Source organism: Vicia villosa, linkage group LG1 (assembly GCF_029867415.1).
Source record: "Vicia villosa cultivar HV-30 ecotype Madison, WI linkage group LG1, Vvil1.0, whole genome shotgun sequence".
Classification (NCBI taxonomy): domain Eukaryota; kingdom Viridiplantae; phylum Streptophyta; class Magnoliopsida; order Fabales; family Fabaceae; genus Vicia; species Vicia villosa.
In genome coordinates, this window is record NC_081180.1 from 243,500,731 (window position 1) to 243,523,671 (window position 22,941).

General features: G+C 35.5%; 3 protein-coding genes across 8 annotated transcripts; 2 read left to right on the forward strand and 1 right to left on the reverse strand.

Annotated features, from left to right (window-relative positions):
* The first annotated feature begins 6,508 nt into the window (after positions 1–6,508).
* On the forward strand, positions 6,509–10,770 carry LOC131645045 (uncharacterized). 6 transcript variants are annotated; one of them, XM_058915702.1, is made up of 6 exons: positions 6,509–6,829; positions 8,284–8,371; positions 8,830–8,926; positions 9,973–10,058; positions 10,168–10,218; positions 10,363–10,770. In XM_058915702.1, the coding sequence occupies exons 1-6, from the start codon at positions 6,816–6,818 to the stop codon at positions 10,432–10,434; spliced, it is 408 nt and encodes a 135-aa protein (XP_058771685.1). In that variant the 5' UTR covers positions 6,509–6,815; the 3' UTR covers positions 10,435–10,770. The 6 variants fall into 6 exon arrangements, 2 of the variants coding, with proteins under 2 accessions (XP_058771685.1, XP_058771684.1); XM_058915701.1 differs by having other exon boundaries at positions 6,511–6,829; positions 9,967–10,058; XR_009296864.1 differs by having other exon boundaries at positions 6,511–6,829; positions 9,904–10,058; positions 10,168–10,770.
* A 3,221-nt stretch (positions 10,771–13,991) lies between these two features.
* Positions 13,992–16,477, forward strand: LOC131645047 (soluble inorganic pyrophosphatase 6, chloroplastic). Its single transcript, XM_058915704.1, has 6 exons — positions 13,992–14,361; positions 15,223–15,383; positions 15,473–15,573; positions 15,684–15,865; positions 15,960–16,058; positions 16,196–16,477. Exons 1-6 carry the CDS (start codon positions 14,122–14,124, stop codon positions 16,286–16,288), a joined length of 876 nt encoding a protein of 291 aa, XP_058771687.1. The 5' UTR covers positions 13,992–14,121; the 3' UTR covers positions 16,289–16,477.
* Positions 16,478–16,552: 75 nt separating this feature from the next.
* On the reverse strand, positions 16,553–19,808 carry LOC131645046 (probable sphingolipid transporter spinster homolog 2). The gene is given in 14 exon segments (XM_058915703.1): positions 16,553–16,869; positions 17,009–17,087; positions 17,208–17,336; positions 17,418–17,537; positions 17,617–17,736; positions 17,832–17,908; positions 18,110–18,207; positions 18,301–18,533; positions 18,624–18,698; positions 18,794–18,869; positions 18,960–19,064; positions 19,148–19,249; positions 19,355–19,489; positions 19,647–19,808. Coding segments are annotated over 14 exon segments (1,611 nt in total). The 5' UTR covers positions 19,784–19,808; the 3' UTR covers positions 16,553–16,744.
* Between the last annotated feature and the right edge of the window lie 3,133 nt (positions 19,809–22,941).

Here is a 22,941-nt window from a genome sequence, read left to right on the forward strand (position 1 = left end):
TCAGATTGCAATAAACAACTGAAATAATTGACATTAAATATGGAAATACTTACTTATAGTGAGTTGATCTTCCAGCGCGTCGAACGCAGTGCTCAATTTTTTGATGAAAGAATCTTCATCATATAGCTGGTAATACTCAGACCACCATGTTAGAACAAGATTTGTTCTGATCAATTATCTTAGTTTTGATGATAACAATAATATGAATTTTGCTTAAGATAATATGGTACTCTAATCCAATGCAATTTCCTTTTCAGGAAATATATAAAGAGTATGCATAATTCAGCGCTCAGAAGCTTTGTCTCAAAGGGTTCAGCATGCAACATCAGAACATGGTCTGGCAAGACATCAGAAGATGGTCGAAGCAGAATCAGAACATGGGTCTATGGAAGCATCAGAAGAACATGAGATCAGAAGCACTGAAGTTCTGATGGTATCACGCTCAGAAGCACTTCAAGGTCAGAAGATCAGAAGATGCTTTGCACCAAGCTGTTTGACTCTGATGATATTCAAACGTTGTATTCACAAACATCAGATCAGAAGGAAGTACAAGTGGCAAGCTACGCTGACTGACAAAAGGAACGTTAAAAGCTATTAAAGGCAACGTCAGTAGACACAGCGTAAACAAGGCTCGAGGTAGTTGACAAAAGCGTATAACATTAAATGCGATGCTGTACGGAACACGCAAAGCATTAAATGCACTCAACGGTCATCTTCTCCAACGCCTATAAATATGAAGTTCTGATGAAAAGCAAGGTTAACGATTCTGAACAAAACAACTCATATTAACTTGCTGAAACTCTGTTTTATTCAAAGCTCAGAATCTTCATCTTCATCAAAGCTCACTACATTGCTGTTGTAATATATTAGTGAGATTAAGCTTAAACGTTAAGAGAAATATCACAGTTTGTGATTATAGCTTTTAAGAAGCAATTGTAATACTCTTAGAATTGATTACATTAAGTTGTAAGGAACTAGAGTGATCGTGTGGATCAGAATACTCTAGGAAGTCTTAGAGGGTATCTAAGCAGGTTGTAACTAGAGTGATCGTGTGGATCAGAATACTCTAGAAAGTCTTAGAGGGTATCTAAGCAGTTGTTCCTGGAGTGATCAGTGTGTGATCAGAAGACTCTGGAAGACTTAGTTGCTGACTAAGTGGAGAACCATTGTAATCCGTGCGATTAGTGGATTAAATCCTCAGTTGAGGTAAATCATCTCTGCGGGGGTGGACTGGAGTAGTTTAGTTAACAACGAACCAGGATAAAAATAACTGTGCAATTTATTTTTATCTGTCAAGTTTTTAAAGCTACACTTATTCAAACCCCCCCTTTCTAAGTGTTTTTCTATCCTTCACACCACTCACTGAATTCTTTAGTGGTAAAGTAAGAGTTCTGGAAAGTAAAGGTGGGGTGTTCTAGACGCTGTTTATTGTGGAATTTTAGACAGTCGAGATGTTGACGAGAAGTGAAGGGTCGACTAGACCAACAGATGTCAGTCTCATGGGTGTACAGGCTTTTGGGTAACATTTGGCTCAAGCCAAATTGTCGTGAGACCAGATTTGGTTGATAGCTCACGAACCCGTAGCACTTGCCAGTCGACTCAATGCGATGTGACAGAAGTGTTGGAGTAAAAAAGGCAGCCCAGATGGCATTCAATTGAGCTAGAAGGGTTGGAGTATTTCCAGGAAAAATGTCTTTAAACCAACTTGGCCCAAAGCACCGACTAGAAAAAGGAGCCATAGAAGCTATGAATGTTTTGCATTCAGAAAATACTTTCACATATTTAAGAAGGTTAGGTCTGTTTGACTCATCTTGAGGAGTTTGTAGGGCAAGTTTGATGCCCTTGACCTGTCGATCATACATGACTTCTAGAATGGATCTAGAAACAGTAAAACCAATATGTGACTCGAAGGTGGCATTTAACCAATGTTGTAAAATCCAGTAAGGACCTGATAAAGATAGTTGTTTTGGAGTTTCATGAAGGCGTTTTATTCTTAGAGACGCTATACCTAAAGTATGATAAAGATAGGCAAGTAAAAGTTTACCTAAAGAAAATCTTCGACCTTCATGGATCTGAATAGCCATGGGTATGTAAGCTTTGGCTATTTGAACAGACCCTGGACAAAATAAGAAGTACGAGAGCCAATAGGTGAGGAAGGCAACATGTTCTTCGTCAGAAACTTCGACTGTGGACTTGTCATGGTGATCTTGCATATATTTGGTAATAGTAGCATTGTCGAAGTTGAAAGTCATCCCTGTCGAGAGAGTTGGGTCGAAGATTTCACCCAAAGGCGAAAGCCCTGTGATGGCTGTAACACTCGTATAATTTTAATTTTTAATTTAATTTGAATATTAGATTAATAATTATTATTATTATGGATTTTATGAAAATAAGAGGAAAATGATGGTTAATGGCATTGGGCCATGTGTGAAATTAGTAAGAAGAGGGGAGGTGTGGTGTAGTAAAGCCCTTACTAATTTAATATTATTTTTCATAAAATAATCAGAATTGGGAATTGGGAAAGAAAGAACGTGAAAGAACATAATTGGGAACAAGGAACGTGAAGGAGAACTGTAGAGGGAGAGACCAAGAACCAAGACTTTTATCTGAGGTAAGGGGAGACTCTCCGTTTAATCTCTTTTATCGTATTATAGGTGATAGTAGGGATTAGGAGTATGATTTGATCCATTGATTCTATATTCCGAATATTCATCTGTGTTCATCATTAAAAATTGAACTGATAATCCCTAATAACTGATAGATTTAGGGTATGATGAATGGAATTGGTAGGGAATCATATACTATGGTTATGGATGAATTCGTATGCTGTTTAAATGTGCTTTTCTCTGGTTTTTGGACTCAAAATCGTGGACTGGTATGAGTAAAAACGAATGGGTTCTGGACTGTTACAAATTCTGCAGGTTCTGGGCATTTTCTGGTGTTTCGCGTATGAAACAGTGCCATACGCGTATGGGATGAGGTCAATACGCGTATGGGGGACACTCCCAATGGGCTATACGCGTATGATACGCAGTTGCCCTGTCCCAAACACCCTGTGCTGGTGATTTACGTATGAGGAGCGTATGAGGATGCTCATACGCGTATGGAAATTTTGAAAGAGGAAAATTATTCTGGTGATACGCGTATGACAAGACTGATACGCGTATGAGGTTGCTTTTGGGCAAAACCTGGTCTGATGAAATGCGTATGATACGCGTATGAGGCAAGGGGATTCGCGTATGGACGCGTATGGACCCTATGATACGCGTATGGTTTCCTGCATGTGAAATTTCTGTTTTGTGATTTTTCTGGAAAGTTCGATGATGTGTAACTTTCGATTTGTAGGCCTGTTTGTATGCTGTTTAGACTGTGTAAACCTTGTGATGTGATTCTGTGGTTTACTGATGATTGATTGTATTGAATGATGTAATGTATATATGAACATGCTTAGTATTGTTGATGATGATGATGATGAAATGAGTATAGATGATGCTACTCATAGAATGGTAATGATGAAAGTATGTTATATATATGTTGCATGCATTCATAAACATGGGCTGAATCCTATATGATGAGAGGATTCAGCGAGGGGCAGAATTCCCATTGTGTGGAATTTGTGCTGGCAGGGCCGTATCTGGATGATGATAGATCGGTCGGTGGATAATTTCCACTGGTGATGATTGGTACCACATGCATAGTGTCAGTTTCATACATGTGCATGATTTGTTTATAACATAATGATATGTGTTACATGTTGATTGTCTGTTTATCTGTGGATGTGTAAATGATGATTTGTCTGAATATGAAACAATTGGGTGAATGATATAACTATGATATGTTATTATTTATGATGCAATAACATTGGTTAACTGTGATGAGACTCACCCTTACTTGTTGTCATTTTCAGATTGAGGATAGCGGCGCGACTTGGTGAGGATTAGCTCATAAGTCGGTTTTTAGTTATAATGTCGGTGTCATGCTCTGGTAGATGTAACACTGGGAACACGTTTGTTTTGAGTTGATTATAAATCTAATTGGTTTTGTTGGTTGAGTCGGATACATTGATGATGAATGTTGACTCTATGTTTTGGTTCCGCTGTGTAAAACATGATTTAATTTAATGAGTTATAATTTCAGTTGTTTCAGTGAATGCATGATATGTACCGACGCGTGTTTTATCATTTATATAATTGTGATGCCTCTCTACATGTTACTCTGATTTAATATACTGTTATTTGCCGCGGGTTATTAGAGGGGTGTTACAATGGCAGCCACGTCGAAAAGAGTGGGAGTCATCATACCACAAGGGAAATGGAAGGTGTTAGTCGAACCTTCCCAAAAAAACAATGAAGCAAGCAACATATGGGGACAAACCCTATGGCCATTTCTGGATAATTGGATAGCGTCGAAAATGCCCAATTCTTCCCATCGTTGTTGTTTCTTCGCTTGAACCTTGTTAAGCCAAGCTAAATAATCTTTGTTGCCAGGTGCAGGAGTTGAACGAAACACCCTCACTGAGGGATCCATGAATTTCAGGTCGAGGGGACGTTGTTTATCAAACGACACAGGCATTGTAGTTTGAAACGTTGGAAAGAACTTGCTAACCTTTTCTGGGTGAGAAAGAGGATCTGGAAGAGGCCCTGAGAAAGCCATTAGCTTATCAGTGATTTGAAAAGGAATCAACATCTGATTCTGCCAGATAATGGCTTTAGCCTCCGTGAGTTTTGGTTGAGGGACGAAATCCAATCCTTTCTCTTCTTCTTCACGAGAGATAATGGCTCCTAGAGGATTGGCACCTGTATAATAAACAGTGGTGTTTGCAATGGTGGCAGCCATGGTTAAAGAACGAGAAAGAGAAAGACGTTTAGGGTTTAGAGTAGAAGAAAAGTTCTGAAAATGTTTGTGAAGAACAGAAAATGAGAAGAAAGAAAAAGGGAAGAGAAGCTTATATATATATATATATATATATATATATATATATATATATATATATATATATATAGGGGTTGTAATGACGTCAGTGAAACGTGAGGAAAGGAAGTTGTTGAATCAAGAGTCATGTCAAAACGCTTTGGAAACTGGTACAAGAAAGTGGGAAGCAGTTATAGCCCACTACCTAGGATTTAGGTAATAATTAGTGTCTGGGAATGCGTAACTTAATCATGGCGTTAAAGGGATAACAAAGGTCGAAACCTAAAAAGAAGACAAAACGCCATCTTTCTCCTTTTGAAATATCAGTCGAAAGAAGCCGTTTGGGGGGCAATTTGTTACCCTAAGGTTTCAACTTACTAAAAATGGGATTTAATAGTACAAAATATTAATAATTGACCTTTGAGAAAAGTGCAAGATATTAATGTCTTGAGTCGAAACAGTTCGACTAAAGAGTTCTTGTCAGTCGAGGTGGTTCGACTAAAATTGGCAAATTGCCATGTCTGGTCGACTAAAATATGTAGAAAAACTTAGGCGTTTGCCAAGTATAGACTTGAAGTCGGAAGATATCAGAAGTCAAAAGCAACAGTTTCAGACGGTTTTTTAGCAGTTTCTAAAAGACGCGTGGAAGTCTCACAGACGAAGATGCTGCATGTCGAGGACACGTGTTGGCTAGTAATTAGTCGACCGTTAGCAGTAGTTATTTTATTCGTACTATTTAAGCAAGTTTCAAATGAATAGTTTAGGGTCCGCATTTTCTACAAAACACAAGTGAAACTCAAATCTCTGTGCAAAATGAGTAATGAGTGCTGCTTTGGAATGTATGTATGCGCACCAATTTAATTTATGCAATCATTTACGTTATGCTTCATTTTCAGTGTACATTTACTGCGTTTTATCGTTCTTATTTACTTTAAAGCCTTAAATTTCAGTGTGTTCTTTTACTGTAAAATTATTGCTACATTTAATACAAATTAGATACACGTAACAGACAAAGAGAAGCAATTAGTCTTGGAATATTCTAGTTGATTCCGCAAAAGTAACCTTTAAAAAGGAAACTAGCGATTGTTTACCATATTTCTGGGTAAACAACCGGTTGATCTGGAATTTCAAAACTAAGTTGTTCTATGGGTGATGTTGTTTGCATATGTTGTATTGATTCAAGTCTGTGATATAAATATATATATATATTGGTGAATCGATGAATTTTGTTGAACAAATTGTTTCTGGGCGTATCCAATGGCAGAACTGGAGAAGAAATGGAAGTGAGACGGGGGCCTCTAGGGGGAGGGACGGTCGTCCTCAGGCCAAGAAATAAAAAAAAACATGAAATGGAGGTGGGCGCCCCTGGCTTGGGGGGTGAGCGCCCCACACCTCCTTTTTCCTCTCTCCCCATTTTTCTTGTACGTGAATATATATATATATATATATATATATATATATACACTACAAGAAAAAATAGGATTTGCGACACATAAGTTGCGACAGTGTAATAATAACTGCCCTCTTTGGCTTGTTACGACGGTTGTCACGACAGTTTTAGAGAACCGCCCTTGATACAAAAGCAGTCACGATAGGTTTTGGAACTGCCTTATCCCATTCCTCACAAAACCTTGCCAAATAGAAGGGTCGCGACGGTTTTGGAACCGCCTTCCCTGGCGGCGCGCTACAGGAGTGTTTAGAAAACCTAGGGCTGTGACGGTTGACAAATGAAGTGTCGTCCCCCATTTTACCTTTCTCACTTAAAACATATTACCACTTAAAACAACACAAAGATCCTCTCAACCAGAAACCAAAAGAAGCTCTCAACACAAAAGACGCAAAGCTTCACCGCAAACCAACACTCTCCACCGGAAGAAACGAAAACCACCGCTGTCATCCAAAAAATGCAAAGGAAAAGGTTAGTCTATCAAAACCTAAAACCCTAAGTTCTTTCTTCCCAGTCTTTCACCTTCGAACATTCTTTCTTAGTCTCTCTCTCTATGTGTGTATGAGAATCATGATCTTTCTTTCTCTCTATCTCTCTCGCTCTGGATATCTATCTATCTACGATGTTGTAACTATAAGCTTTTTCTTTTAAGAATTGAATGGGTATTTTATGCGTTTTCATTGGGTTTACTTCAGGTTATGGTTTTTGTAGAGTTAGGGTTTCATGAGAACTGAGGGAAGGGTTGAGATCTCGGACTCGATCAGGGAAGGTTTCTGGTGAAGGAAAGGTTGTTCAGAAAGAAAGGGTTTTTGTGAAAATGCTAGTGATAGTTTATTTTTGGGTGATGGGGGTTTTGAATGAATCCATTGTAAACATTGTACATTATTTTTGTTTAGGTATTGTAGCAAAAGGGGTTTCTACTATGCTTAAGAAATCCATACTTTATATAAAATAACCATGCTCTCATTGCAAGAGGGTTTTCTGGTATGCTTAATAAATAAATAATGTTACTTTAATCACACTAATGTTACTCAATTCCCATGTTTTTTTGCTTCTGTGTTTTCATGTAAGGGAAATATGGGATATTTGTTGATAAAAGTGAGAAGTTATGTTGATTACATTGTGTTTATGTTGTTGATTTATTCATTTGTGTAAACTAAGTTCTATTTGGATAGAATAAAGGGAAAGAATATTGTTAGAATGGAAGATGACATTGGCTCTATACCCTGCTGTGTTCTTGATTTGATCATTGAATATAGATAATTAATATTTAATAAGTTGCTTTAATTTTAATTGTATTAGTTTCCCTTGCTATTCTAATTCTAGTTAAGTCGTTGGTGTTTAAATTGTTTGTAAATGCTTATTGCGGTCATGGTTTCTATATTGTTTGACGTAAAGTGATTTGGGAGAGAGTGAGGTGTTGCTTTTTAGCCTTCCAGTTGAATTAATGGATTTTAAAGTGGATTCTTGTGATTGGGGTTGTTTGTTTTGGTTGTACTTGTAGCTTTTAGGCAGATTAGACTTAGATTCAGTGCTAATGGGGCTGTTCTAACCTTTCCTCTCCTAATATGTGTTTTTTTAAGATGTGTTTTTTCATACTTGTTGGAGATAGTTATTCTATCTTTTCATTGAGAAAGTCATGTCCCTCTTCGTGGATGAACTGGTAGTTTAAGAGTGCATAATTTTTTAAGAGGCGGTTTTTCACATTAGTTGTTTTCTAGTTCTTCATGGAAATTTTAATGTTTTTCATTTTTGGAAACTAAGGGCTTGAACTTGTAAGTACCATACGACACATGTTTCTATTATGTTAGTGATAACTACTGAAGTCTATAGGAATTGATACTTCTGAAAGGATTTATGTGTATAGTGTACTAACTACGGAATACTAAAAACTAAAATGATTGCTGCTTTGGTTTTTGTTGTAGGCAGCTTTTCCCCTGCAGATGCTTCGCTATTTGTTCGCGTTCTTTAGTTTTTTTTTGTGAATCACTAGAGACGATTGGATCCTTGAAGGTGTGGCTGATATCTATTGCTTTTACATATTAAATGTGACAAAAATACTTCATTTCTTGTGTGATACCTATATATTTTTCAACATAGATTAATTCTTAAAACTTTACGCGCCTATTAAGCATGTGCGGCAGCTGAATTACTTGCGGAAATGATTTTAATACTTTTAAAAATCTCATATGATATTTTTTAATCGTTGAAATAACACGATTCCGTGGAAGCTTGTTTGAATTCGTTTTGATTCCGTTTATAAAGTGTGTAATTCTAGCCATTAAAGTAGTGAATGTCATTCAGTTTTTATTTTGCTGGTTCTCTAGATCTTTCTAATTTTGCATTTGATTTGTTGATAATTATTTGATTTGTTGATAATTCAATTTTTATTTTGCTTGAGCTTCATGAATTTATTTGTTGATAATTATTTGTCTTATAGTATTTAGAATAACATCTACTATTATATGCAGGTGAAGCTGTTCTCAATCATGAATGATTTCGTGAAGTTCCTCTACCTAAGAGCAAAGAATTCATGCTTACATTTTCTACAGAACATAATTAGTGCAGGTATTTGATCTATTGGGAAACTATGATTTAGGTGTCTTATTGATGAAAAGATTTGGCAAAATCCTTCTCTTTTTTCCCTTAATTGAAAATATGTTCTTTGGATATTCTTGACATAGAATGTTTTAATATATGCTTTTTTGTTCAAAAAGAAAAAACTATTGTGTATGTCTGCTACTTCTCTTTGACTAAGTTCTGCATGGCTGGAAACTTTTAGAGTATAAGCATGCATAAGATACTTCAGAATATAATCAAAATCCCCAAGCCTTTCAAAGTTCAAATAATTGTGTGTTTCATTATCAAGCTCTAGCACTCACTATAATTGTGTCATTTGGAATGTGTATGTGTAGTAACTATACTGGTTCTTTTTTGTTTAGTTCCAGCTATTTGATTACTTTTAGCTCCATATTATTTATTAATGTATGTATAAGTGTACAGGTAAAATATCAACATTATATTAAATAGTTTAATTCTCTTGCAAGTGGTCTCACAGTGAGATAAATTTTTTTCTTAATATCATCATTGTTTAAATTGTTTAACTCTCTGAGTTATTTTCTCTATTGTGTTTCATTTATGTAGTAATATCAGCTGTTTCCTAATATATAGTAGATGTGTAGAAGTTTTTAATCATTTTCCTAGCATTTGAAGTGCTATTAGTACTTGCCATTAAGCTCTCATATAATAAACACTAGGGAATGTCGGTAATTGTTGCAATGAGGTTAAGATTGTACAAATGATGGTTGTTTTTCATTAGGATTTAAGTATCATGTTGAGGGAAATAATTATAAGCTATATAGGTTGAAAACTTGAAATCTCTCGATATAATTACGAAGTGATGCTTAACCAAGTTAACAAAACTCTTCTAAATACATAGACCACATGTATCCTAATTAGTGTGCATTGAATCTAGCCATTATTTAAAAATTAGAGACTTTTCAAATTTTATCATTGTTAAAGATGCCCATCAAAATTGGTTACAGAGTCTTGACATTGAATTGTGCTATTGTTACATCGTTGATCGTTGAATTTTTCGACAATTTGAGATCAAGACAATCAGCTTCGACGAGAAGTCGAAATACAGAATCATCTTCGACACCCACGTATCTTGCGACTCTATGGATACTTTTATGATCAGGTATACTTTGACTCCTGCTGATATAATTATAATCGAACTGTGTATTTTGAAGAAGGTTAATTACACTACCTGCTATTAACTTTTTCTATATGAAACTAATTCATTGCAGAAACGAGTTTATTTGATTTTAGAGTATGCACCCAAAGGTGAACTTTACATGGTAATATGCACTAACATATCTAGTAAATACTAAAAACATAACATGGTAACTCATATAATACCATAAAAATTGGATGTGCATTTGACTGGTTATATGGTTATATTCTTAAATTGACCAAGTTTGTGTTGTTATTTTCTGGTTGAGGCAATATGTCGTGTCATTGGCCCGAGCCCTTATATATTGCCAAGGAAAGCATGTAATTCATATGGACATTAAACCAAAGAACCTTCTTATTGGCGCACACATTCAACTGTAGGAGGACCATGTGTAGCACAGTGGAGGACTATGTCTTGTAACAGTGGAGAGTGTAGACTATGTTTGTATCATGATGCATGACTTATGTAGAGTTTTAGATATGTGCCACGATCAATTATTTAGATATGTTCATTATTCTATGTTATGTGGATTTGAAGATATTGTTGTTAAGATTTGAATGAATCATGTTTTTTATTTACTTTTTGCGTTGATATTCTAATTTTTTTCTAGCTTTTTATTATTTTTTTAAAATTAAAATATTAGCGGGGGTTATAAACCTCCGCGGTTAGTGTTAAACCGGACCAAACACCAAATGAAATTTACGACGGTTTGAAACCGTCGCAACCATAATTGAAAATAAATTCAAACTAAAATTCACGACAGTTTGTAACAGTTGCTACTTGCAATTTATGACAGTTTCTTACCCGTCGCGATTGATAACGACAGTTGGAGTGACGGTTTTAGCAACCGTCGCAATACTCCCTAACGACACACATTTTTGCGACAGTTACGCAACTGTCGCGCATTGCAATTTGTGGCGGTTCAAACCGTCGTAACCTGCCAAAACTAACTGTCGCAAATTGCTAATTTTCTTGTAGTGATATATATATATATATATTAGTTATTAGTCTTACTGTTTCTTTAAGGACCTAATGTTTAGGTGTAATCTGCTTAGAATAATTATTAGGTAGTAACTAGAATTGAGTGGAACCATAATTCAGACTTAGTGTAAAATTTATAAGAACTGATGCGGATAATACAAATAGGTGAATCATGAGATTAAGTTAACAGCAGAATGCATTACTTAGGTGGAAGAGTTGGTGATAGCAGCAATTTACCTATATTAGCTAAAAGTGGTTTAACAATAGAAATACAAAAGATAGCAGTATAAGTAAATATAGGCTAAATAACAGTAAGAAGGCTATAATTGATAGTAAAAAAAATCAAGGAGTGATAACAGAACCGAAACTAGCCGATTTAGTGAATTAAGAGTCGAAATTAGTTGTTCGGAATCGATTGAAATTCGTCGAGTAGAAATTAAATGTTCGGAATCGATTGAAATTCATCGTGATAGATCCTGCATAATAGTAAGCGATTGTGGTTGGGTTTGTTTTGTCGGAATGGTGTTGGATATATTATTTTTCAAGTACAACCGAATGAGTTGAAATGTCCCGGTTCGTGTGCATGTTTAAGCCGTAGGTCGAATGACCATTATTGATTAAGTGGATGAAATTAATACATGACTAAGTTGTTGTTGGAGTTGCGGTTAAGTTGTGTTTCCGTTGTTATTGTTCTGAATGTGTTGTGATATTGTTGTTTGGATGTCGTGCATAATGTCGCATAACATTGCATTAATTAAGTTGGCCTTGAGGGCACCTGATTAAGTTGGCCTTGAGGGCACCTGATTAAGTTGGCCTTGATGGAACCCTGTTAAAGTTGTTGAAATTCCTCGATAACCTGGCATATGATTAAGTTGAAAGTTGTACTCCGATGGATCCACATGCATTGCATAGTCGAGTTTCATGTTGAATTGCATTCTTTTGACGTCGTTGTTATTGCTCTATTGCTTGGTTGATGGTTGTATTGTGGTTGTTTTTGAATATGGTGAATATTGTATGATTCTATGTCTAATATATTAATTATCATACTTTTGCTTATACTTTTCGATATCTCACCCTTTCTCTGTTTTTCGTCGTTGCCTTTATATTGGTAACATGCAGGTAACGAGGAGCAATGATTTAGTAGCTTTTGGGTGTCGTTGCTCTGATACGTAGCACTCGGGGGGAAACGAACGCTTGTTTTAATTTATGTTGTTATTTACTTCAAGTTGAATTCGATTGTTATTTTGAGAATTTTGTTGTTGATGTAAGTTGTTGAAAAGATGCTATGATTACTCGCAGTTTAAGTTGTTTTGTTTTCCATTGCAGTTACTTAATTAAAGTTGAATCATTGAGACTTGAAGTCCTTTATTTTATTTTGGTGCTATGTTTCTGTTTAAAAATTAAGTTGTTTCCGTCGTTGGTTTTAAAGTTGAATGTAATACCTCAAGTTAAGTCAAAATTTTGGCACTCTGATTTAAATATAAACGTTGGGTAGATTTGGAGTGTTACAGAGGGCGTCTGTGAGAAACCCTCACCATCATCCCGAGGCCCCAAGGATGAGGTAGTAGATATGGAAGACCCCACAGCTAGAACAGATGTAACATGTACCTCTGCTGCAACAAATGTATTAGATGCATCTGCTGGAACAGCAGATCCATCTATCACCTGTGATAGCATCTGCATCCGTGCACGTCGCACAAAGGCATGTTGTGCACTCCTCCCAGATATAATACGGTATGAATGTCGGCCATAATGTCTGCTGATCTTACCGAGCAGATCAGGTGGCCAACAACAATGAAGGCTTGAAGTTCGGGATGATGGATGTGAGAAAAAAGGGGTTGTACCTGCAAGGCACTCCGATGCCAAAGTAAGTATGTATTCCACAAGGTACAACAAAGTGAGAGAGTTTTGGGGTAAGAAAAGATTACCTCACCCTCTGTATGTAGAGGGCTATTTATAGGATGTTTTTTGAGCGGATTAGACTCCTCCTTTTGGGGCGGATATTTAGGAGACGCGTGGACTGGTTGTTTGCCGAGCACGAGGGGTCCTCGTGGTCGATTACTTGGCAAGTTTGTCCGGTCTGGTCGGACGGAAACCGCCACGTGTGATCTGACGCATATTGGGCCGAAGGCGGGAATGACCCAATTGATTAGATTGGGCCGGTCCAGAACATCTGCATATTATTATAAATAAAATCGACTTAAATACAATTTAGTTATTAAAAAGAAAAGAAAAAACAAATTTACTTCCGTAGATGCAAATACGGAACTCTTCCGTACATGTATCTACGGAACAAGCTAACATTTCAAAAAATTGGGTTTGTTCCGTAGGTGCATATATGTAACTACCTAATATTTTATTTGTTCCGTAGATGCACCTACGAAACGTTCTGAAACTCCAAAGACGTAACATTGACGTTTGTCACTGTTTCAGTGGCTTAAATGCCTCATTTTGGCGGCTTGATCGTCCGTTTTACACCTAAAAAAAAACTTACATTGTCGCTAAACTTTGTTTCTAAAACCATCCATTCATTTCTACACATAAAAATTGAATTCTAACTCTATTACGGAAAAACTCGAAAAGTAAAAAACTAAAGAGAGACGCATTTTTGACAATGTACATGATGCCCGAGAGATTCCAAGGGTGGAGTTAGAGATTCTCAAAAGTATTCCCATCCTTTTTTTCCCGATAAGTTGTGTTTTAAAATGAGCCGCGGGTTCTTGTCCGCCCTATAATGCTCGTCGTGACCACTTTAGAGCTTCCCACCCCGCCGCCACTAATCACAAATGAATACATACAAGAAACTGCGTCAGGTTCAAACTTTTAATATCTCACACGCGCTTCAAATCATAATTTAGATTCCATTTTCTAAAAAAGCATTTCCATTTTATAATAATATAAAAAAACAAAAAAACACAACAGTGACACAGTGCCACACAAAACAAATCAAAAACCTATCAGAAACAACCCTCACACACTCTCACTCACACACTCTTTTTCACGTTTCTGAAACGAAACAAACACCATCACACCATCAGCAGCAACCATGGCAGCCACTACCAGAGCGATTACCATAGCTACAAACTCAACCTACTCTCTTCTTAACACCAATAAGCCCTTTCTTGGTGGCCGTGCTCTTCGTCTTAACAATCTCAAGGTTGCTTCTAGGACTACTAGGTCTTTTACTTGTAAGGCTATCTATTACCCTGAGGTTACTGTCAAGGAGGATGGTCAGCCACAAACCCTTGATTATAGAGTGTTTTTTCATGACAAATCTGGCAAAAAGGTTACTTTTTTTTTCGTTTGATCAATTTGGGTATTGGATTTTTTGTGATTTTTTTATTGTTTTGGTGATGGGTTTTGCTTATAATTATGAATTTGTTATGTTGGGGTTTTAAAGTTTGTTCCTTTAATGTTGGGCTTGTTGTTTGATGCGATGATTATGATGATGATGATGATGATGATGATGATGATGGTGGTGGTGGTGGTGGTGGAATTGTTTAGTTTAGCTATGCTTTTTTGTCTAGGAGTTGTATATATGGTTTAGGAGTGTTCCGTTCGGGAACCTGAAATGTTAGTGTAGATTCTTGATGTGGTAGTGCAGATCCGATGCAGTTGCGTCTGCGCGGGGTAATCCTGTAAGGTTAGCACTCAAACGCCTAAGTCATTAGTGAGTGAATGAAGAGGGTAGAGTGAATTATGATTAGAATGGTACCTAAAATTGCACACATGGTGACTTATATACGATGGATGGTAATTGGGTATGTGGCCGGCCTAGAACAAGTAGCTTTGCTTACTTTGATAGATGCATCAATTGATTGTGCAGTTAAGGGATAGTGTTCAGTGTGGTGTTAACTAACTTTGATATACTTCACAAGTTGATCTTGATAGAGATGTCATCAAGGATTTAAATCATGGTCACCTCGTGATTGCGATCTTTGGTATTGTAGAGAACCACAATCACGAGGATAGGTATCAAGTTAGCTATTTAGATTTGCTTTAATTTGGCAGCTAGGAATTGTGTAACTAACCGAATGACTTAGTATGGAATGACATGTTGAGTTTTCTTATGAAGAAAAGGAAAGTTTACGGTAATGTTCGATGAGTGAAGTGTGAGTTCACTAAAATTGAGTTGTAAAATTTGCAGGTTTCTCCATGGCATGATGTTCCATTGCAGCTAGGTGATGGTATCTTCAACTTCATTGTTGAAATACCAAAAGAATCCAGTGCAAAGATGGAGGTTGCCACCGACGAGCCTTTTACTCCCATTAAACAGGATATAAAAAAGGGGAAGCTTCGTTTTTACCCGTGAGATACAACTTCAAAGCTCATACTGTTCTTTTTGTTTGTTCGTATTATTTGTGTCGCATTCATAAGCTCTTTTTTATTCTTCCCAGCTATAATATACATTGGAACTACGGCTTACTTCCACAAACATGGGAAGATCCAACTCTTGCAAACCATGAAGTTGAAGGAGCATTTGGAGATAATGATCCAGGTATTCTATTTCAAATAAGCAATACTTGTGCTCTCCATTACGTTATCTACAACTTTACATAAATAAATTTGTCGCAAAGCGTGCCTGAAATTCCTGTTATCTTTATGTAGTTGATGTGGTTGAGATCGGTGAAAGCCAAAGGAAGATAGGAGAGGTTCTCAGGGTCAAACCCTTAGCTGCACTAGCCATGATTGATGAAGGAGAACTTGATTGGAAAATAGTAGCAATTTCGTTAGATGATCCAAAAGCTTCACTTGTGAACGATGTTGATGATGTCGAGAAGCATTTTCCAGTAAGCTCTATTACCTAAACTAGCTGATGATGATTCTTAGTTGGTGTCATGATCGGTGAGTTTTGTGTATGATATAATCTTCGATTATTTTCAGGGAACCCTCACTGCAATTAGGGACTGGTTCAGAGACTACAAGATACCTGACGGGAAGCCTGCTAATAGATTTGGTCTTGGCAACAAGGCAGTAAATAAGGTACTTTCGCCGCACAAATGTCTTAATGCAATTGTCGCGATAAATTCTTCGTTCTGTTGTTGATCCACTTCAATGTTAATGGCCTCATTTTGTCTCGGCTAAGCTCGTCTAAACTAAAACTTATTTTTTGTGAACAGGATTATGCATTGAAAATAATCACAGAGACGAACGAGTCTTGGAGTAAACTTGTGAAGAGATCAATTCCTGCAGGAGAGCTGTCACTTGTGTAAATGCATTGGCACAAGAGTATCACTTGTTCATGCTTTTTTACGATTCTATTTATGAAATAGCAAACTGTTCTATTGAGCTTTCTGGTTATGTCATTGACATCAATGCCCTCTTGGTTAGGCACTAGTTGAAATATTGAACACATCTATCTTGCTTTTGTATTCTAAGTTTTATGTGTCATTCTTTATTTACTTTCCATTCCAATGAGATAACACTCTAATAGCAGGGAAGGATAAAACTATAATATTTACGTTTGTTCTGTGGTATGACAAATTAATCGAGTAAAATTGATTTTGACTAAAAGTGAATTGAAGTGAGTTGAACGATATATTACAAACATAAGATCATAAATTTAGCAGCATATATCCCTATGAATCATTATAGTCCATTATGGAACTTGAGAGTATGCCAACTTTACTGATGTCTATCTTCTTCAAATCTAGCCACACTATGAAAAATCAGCATTCTTGAGATTGTGAATAAGATGTTGATGTTTCATCAGTCTTCTCTTGAAGCAAAGGTATAGTGCACACTTGATGCTCACTATGATCCTCAAATCTATCCACACTATGCACAAATATTCCTACAAGATATACATACACATTAACCACTGTCATATTCATATATTGTGCATTGCAATAATGACATCTCATAAGAATTGCTAACTAGAATTCTTTTCAGTAAACTAACAACATTGCGTTTGTTCGAACATGATGACATACCGATAAACCATATTCCAGCTGTTGGAAACAATATGGTTGTTAGGATCAACGAAGTTGTTCTCCAGTTATTAATACTATCCTGCATTACCATTATGCAGCAAAATAGTTTCCAAAACATTCATTCCTTGGAAGGTATGATGATATAAGTAGTAAATAAAAAACAGTACAACCCGTGGCGAGTAGTCTGTAAAAGACTGACCAGGAGAAGTCCGACAAGAGGCGAGGAAGGCACATCTCCGAAGAGATGAATAGCGACGGTTAACATAGCCATCGATAAAGGCCTCAAACTTGGTTCTACACAATGGAGACATACATAGTTCACAGGACCCTGAAAAGAAAACCGCAACCAAACAATAATTTCGACGAAAACTGAAGAGCTGCTAAAGATTCATTGATGGGAGGAAAATACCTGAGTGGCGAAAACAAAGAGTTCGCCAATAGACAAAAGAGCGAGAAAGCCATTCACATTTCTGCATAAGAATGCACCTAAACAGAATGCTGCACCAATAAGTGTTGTCACCGAGAGAAGCTGCAAAATAGTACTGTTTATTATGCAGAGAAGAGGAATATCTCGAAGACTCGAACCAATCTCGAATTTGAATGCTAACCTTAAATGCATTTGATAAGGTGTTACTGTTATTCATAAAATCGAGAGCAAAGCCTCCTGCTAATGTGCCAACTATTCCACATACCATTGCAATTCCTCCAAATACCAAATCTGCATTGGTCTACAAAAAGAAACCAACTTTACTACAAGCAGCACGATACATTGATAACAAATAAATATGATAGAAAGGGATCATCAGATGAAGCAAAATCTCACCATGTGGTAAATATGATAGCCAGCTCTGGGACCCCAATATGAGTATGCACCGAAGACAAAGTCGTACCCTATGTAACCTAAACATAGATATTTAACTCGCGCGGTTAAATAACGAGACGCGGTAAAATATGGTTGTTAAAAAATGAATATGCATAGGATAGTAAGATGTGAAGTTCCTTGAGAAGCAAGTTATCCAAACAGCATCTTTCAGACACAAATTTATCGAAAAATATTACAAAAAACAGTTGATGCAGTAGATTAGTGGAAGTGAGAAGTACCTAGAACATTGATAACATAAACCTTATTAAGCAGAAGCGCTTTCATATCAGTCCGAAATCTCGAGAACTCATCAAACATTTCCACTGAAGATGTAGAACTATTATAAGAATCAATCAGATGTTAGACGGCATAAGATACGAGAAATCAAAAAGTGTAAAAAATAGTTATTTCAGAATGTATGTGTTCTAACTTGGATTTATCATCTGGTACTTCTTCTGCCTTTATTGAATCGGTAGGAACTAACCCTGATCCAAAAGTAGTTTACATGTGAAAAACAATAATAGAGATTTATTATAAATCGATGCGAGAAATATACGCACCTTTCAACTCTAAAGGCTTCATTAAAAATCCTGAAATAGCAAATGGAAGCATCAATATAGACTCTATCCAGAACGCGTAACGCCAACCAAAATGACTCCCGACCTGTAATCGAACACAAACGATAAATCAAAAATAGGTAAAATACTCGAGTAGATTCTTTAATAGCGGTATGAAAACAAGATAAAGACTTACCAAACCACCATAGATATATCCAAGAGCATATCCCAATGGTATACACATGTAAAATACTGCAAGCCATGCTGTTTTCTGGTATACACATTACGAGATAGAGATAGATATTTACACCAGAAAGAAGAAAGAGCAGCAATATTCTTTATGACAGTTCAATTATATAAACAAACCTGAGAAGCCGGGGCATTGTCATCGATAAAAGGCGCTGCTAGACTTACAAACGAAGCTTCGCCAACACCAACAAGCCTATACAGAACAACGAAAGCATAAAGAGAGGGAAACAAACCAATTACACGCGACAAAATCATATAACTTAAGAAACAAGAAACCACTTACATGCGACAGACTGAAATGGACCAGAAGTTAAAAGAAAAACCACAAAATAAGGTTGCGAGAGTCCAAACCGACAATCCAACTCCTATAAGCCTAAATGGATTTACACTGCAAAATTTACGAATTGCGAGTTAATGATACAATACCAATGTTTTCGTCGTTAAATCATTTTGAATGGTTACTATAATTACCTTTTAGTTAGAGAAGCAAATATTGGAGAAGCCACCATAATTCCTACCAAAAAAGCAGATGATAAAACACCATCTTCGAAATTGTTCAAGTTAAAGTCCCCCCTGCATACAAGGAAGGGTACACAACTCAAGCCATTTTGACGCGTGCTCGTAATAATATGTCAGCCGGGAGGTAAGTAAAGCCTGATCAAGAATGGTATATCTTACTGTATTCCTGAACCAGAAGTGCAAGTAACAGCATCATCAGTGCATGTTCCTTTACTACCATTAACACCATTGCTAGCTATTGCGCCTCGATCCAAATAGGTTAACAAGTTTATCACACAAAATATACCAAGTAACCTACAACAAAAAATATAGAGGCAAAAACACACAAAACCCGAAATTGGTTACAAAATTTATCTCCATGTGTTATAACAAAAATGTTGAAACTTTACTTCCTTTGTTATTTAGTACTCAACAAGGATGAAAAATAGAAAATGTAACAAAATTAGTATACCTTTTGGGTGTAAACCATGAAGTTGTGGGAATGATGGTGGATGATATTATGGATGGCTCCATGAACAAGGCTTTGGATGTTACTTGCAGAGTGAGTAGTAGCTCATCATGTGTTATGTGAATATTTGACAGTATCATCTATCAAAAATTTGAAGTAGTTGAGTTGAATGGTAGTTAAACCTTATTCAATTTTGTTTTTATTTTATTTTTTCTAGAAAAGACTTCAAAGTAGTCTTGTCCAATTAATCATAATCTATAATAGTAGCAAAGTAAATTAGGAAGTAAGAATAATCAAGGATTATTACTTTAATTAACTCATAATTTATGTTTTATTTATTAATTGATAAATTATTTAGTTTAGAGTAGATAATGACATCATACTTTGCCACATTGAATGTTTTTTTCTTACACATAATGTTTAACTTCACAGAGTGCATGTTTGGATTGGCTTCTACAAGCCCCAAAAGCACTTCTAGTGCACTTCAACTTGAAAATTGATTTTTTTTTGTTTGGATACTTTTTCAAAATCAATTCTCCTACTCCAAAAGCAATTCTAGTAGAAGCTACAATTCCTAGCTTTTGAGTTTAGTAGAATCAATTCTATATATATTATATATTATTTATTACAACTCTTTTAAATTTTCCTTCTTTAACCTCTTTAATTTTTATCAATTACTTCTTTTCTTTTTTATTTGTAAATGAGTGCCCCAGGGGCACTCTTTAAGCATTCTAATTAAAGAACATATTCTATAGAAAAGTTAACAATTTCAATTTCCGAGGCAATTAATACACATATTATCAATAAAAACTTGCTATTTTAAGGCCTTAAAGAGTGCCCCTGGGGCACTCGTTAGCATTTCCCTAAAATTTATTACCATTTTGGTAATTATCCAATTCAAAATCACTTTTGTTAAAACTATCTAAACAACATTAATTGATGACAATCACTTCTATATCATTGTATTCAAACATAAATCAATTATTCTAAACTCAATTCTATTGAAATCAATTCTACTAAACTCAATTCTTCCAAAATCAATTTTGTCCACCGCCAATCCAAACACACCCAAAGTTGTATTGTAAACATATTTTACTATCAATAATATCATGTCATTGAGATATTCCAAGGATTTTGTCACACATAATCTAGATCCTAGGAGAAATATGAACCTGCAATGGATTTTTCATAACCTTAGTAAACTCCTATTTTTCTAACAAATCCACATGTCCACCCTTGGAACATTCCAATCAAAATTCCAAACCAAATTAGCGACACAGTATTCAAATGAAGCAAAGCTAATTGATATCCAGGACAAATTCTCCTCCCAACTCCAAATAGCATCATCTTTATCTCTTTACTTCCCTTAATATAATCTTGAGAATCGGTTACAAATCAATTAGTATTGATTTTTATTCAATTAGTCATAAGTGTAAATTATATTATTACGTGTATATCTATTTTGCATATAAATATACAGTTTGTGTGATCATATTCGACACACAGAAATACAGTCACAATATGGTATCTAGAGCTGGTTGACCAACTGTCTTTTAGAGAATTTTTTTTCCCTTTCCGCAAAATATCCGGCCACTTACGGTACTGCACGAGCCACCACCGCTCCCGACGACTTTTTCGGCGAAGTAACCATACCTCCAGCATCGTCTCCTCTCGATCAGCCGGTACCCAAAATCGCCGCCACGATCCACCTTCCAACGTGCCATGTAGAGGTGTCAATTTAAAGGGCTAGGGCCTAATATTTAAGGCCATAAAAAATATAAAGGGCCTAAATTTTAAAATTTAAATGAGCCCCAAAATGAATGGGGCCTAAAAATAAAGGCCCCTAATTTTGAAGTAAGGCCTCAAGGCCCAACTTTTTTCACCAAAAATTAACTTTTTAATTTTTCATAAAAAATATTTTTTTATTTTTAATAAATAAATTATTTTTTAAAACCGATTTTTTTTATATTCACAAAATTTAAATTTTCTATATTTTCGAAAAAAATCGTTTTTTTACCGGAAAATCAACTTGTAAAAAAAATCGGGATTTTGCCGAAAAAGTCAACTTTTGTATTTTTGACGAAAAATAGATTTTTTTTTCAGAAAAAGTCGATTTTTTATATTTTCAAAAAAATCAGTTTTTTCGGAAAAATCGATTTTTTAAATTTTTCAAATAAAAATGTTTTTTTTCGGAAAATTGACTTCTTGTATTTTCGACAAAAATCGATTTTTTCCGAAAAAGTCGACTTTTTTATATTTTTGACAAAAAATCGATTTTTTTTTCAAAAAAATCGACTTTTTATATTTTCGATAAAAATTCAGTTTTTTTCAAAAAAAGCCAACTTTTTATATTTTCGTAAAAAAATCGGGATTTTGCCGAAAAAATCAACTTTTGTATTTTTGACGAAAAATCAATTTCTGTTCAGAAAAAGTCGATTTTTTATATTTTCAAAAAAATCAGTTTTTTCGGAAAAATCGATTTTTTAAATTTTCGAAAAAAATGTTTTTTTTCGGAAAATCGACTTCTTGTACTTTCGACAAAAATCAATTTTTTCCGAAAAAGTGGACTTTTTATATTTTTGATAAAAAATCGATTTTTTGCGAAAAAGTCGATTTTTTGCGAAAAAGTCGATTTTTTATATTTTCGATAAAAATTCAGTTTTTTTTCAAAAAAAGCCAACTTTTTATATTTTCGATTAAAAAATTGTTTTTTTTCCAGAAAAGTCGAGTTTTTACAATTTTCAAAAAAATTGATTTTTTCCGAAAAAGTCAACTTTTTTCTTTTTTGAAAAAAACGATTTTTCGAAAAAAAACATCTATTTGTATTTTAAAAAAAAATCGATTTTTTTTCCGGAAAAAGTCGATTTTTTTATTTTTGAAATAAAACGGTTATTTTTTTTCGAAAAAGTCAATTTTTATGTTTTTCGACAAAAAATTCATTTTTTTTCTCAAAAATATCTATTTCAAACTATTTAGTTTCAAACAAATTATAATTTGGGGCCCTTACTTAGGCCCCATAAAAAATAAAAATATAAGGGGGCTTTGAAATATAGGGCCAAAAAATTATTTATATTGTAAAGGGCCTAAAGAAGAAGGGCCTTATAGGGGCCTATTTGTTAGGACTTTACAATTTTGGGCTTTTTTGACCCCTCTAGTGCCATGCCTCCGCCTGTGCGTGAATCTCACGCGCTGCCCATCCCCACAAAGCGCATCTCACCGCCTCTGCCGCCACCATTTTTGTAGTCGGCACCGTCTTCCTGTGCTCTTTCCATATCTGCTCTCGGTTTTTCCATCCAAA

Bases quoted from the DNA above. Each gene is read 5' to 3' on its own strand.
- LOC131645045 (XM_058915701.1), top strand. The intron at 8,372-8,829 runs GTGTGGCTGATA...TATTATATGCAG, and splicing joins AGACGATTGGATCCTTGAAG to GTGAAGCTGTTCTCAATCAT. The intron at 10,059-10,167 runs GTATACTTTGAC...AATTCATTGCAG, and splicing joins ATGGATACTTTTATGATCAG to AAACGAGTTTATTTGATTTT.
- LOC131645047 (XM_058915704.1), top strand. From the start codon at position 14,122: ATGGCAGCCACTACCAGAGCGATTACCATAGCTACAAACTCAACCTAC. The intron at 15,384-15,472 runs GTGAGATACAAC...TATTCTTCCCAG, and splicing joins GGGAAGCTTCGTTTTTACCC to CTATAATATACATTGGAACT. The intron at 16,059-16,195 runs GTACTTTCGCCG...TTTTGTGAACAG, and splicing joins GCAACAAGGCAGTAAATAAG to GATTATGCATTGAAAATAAT.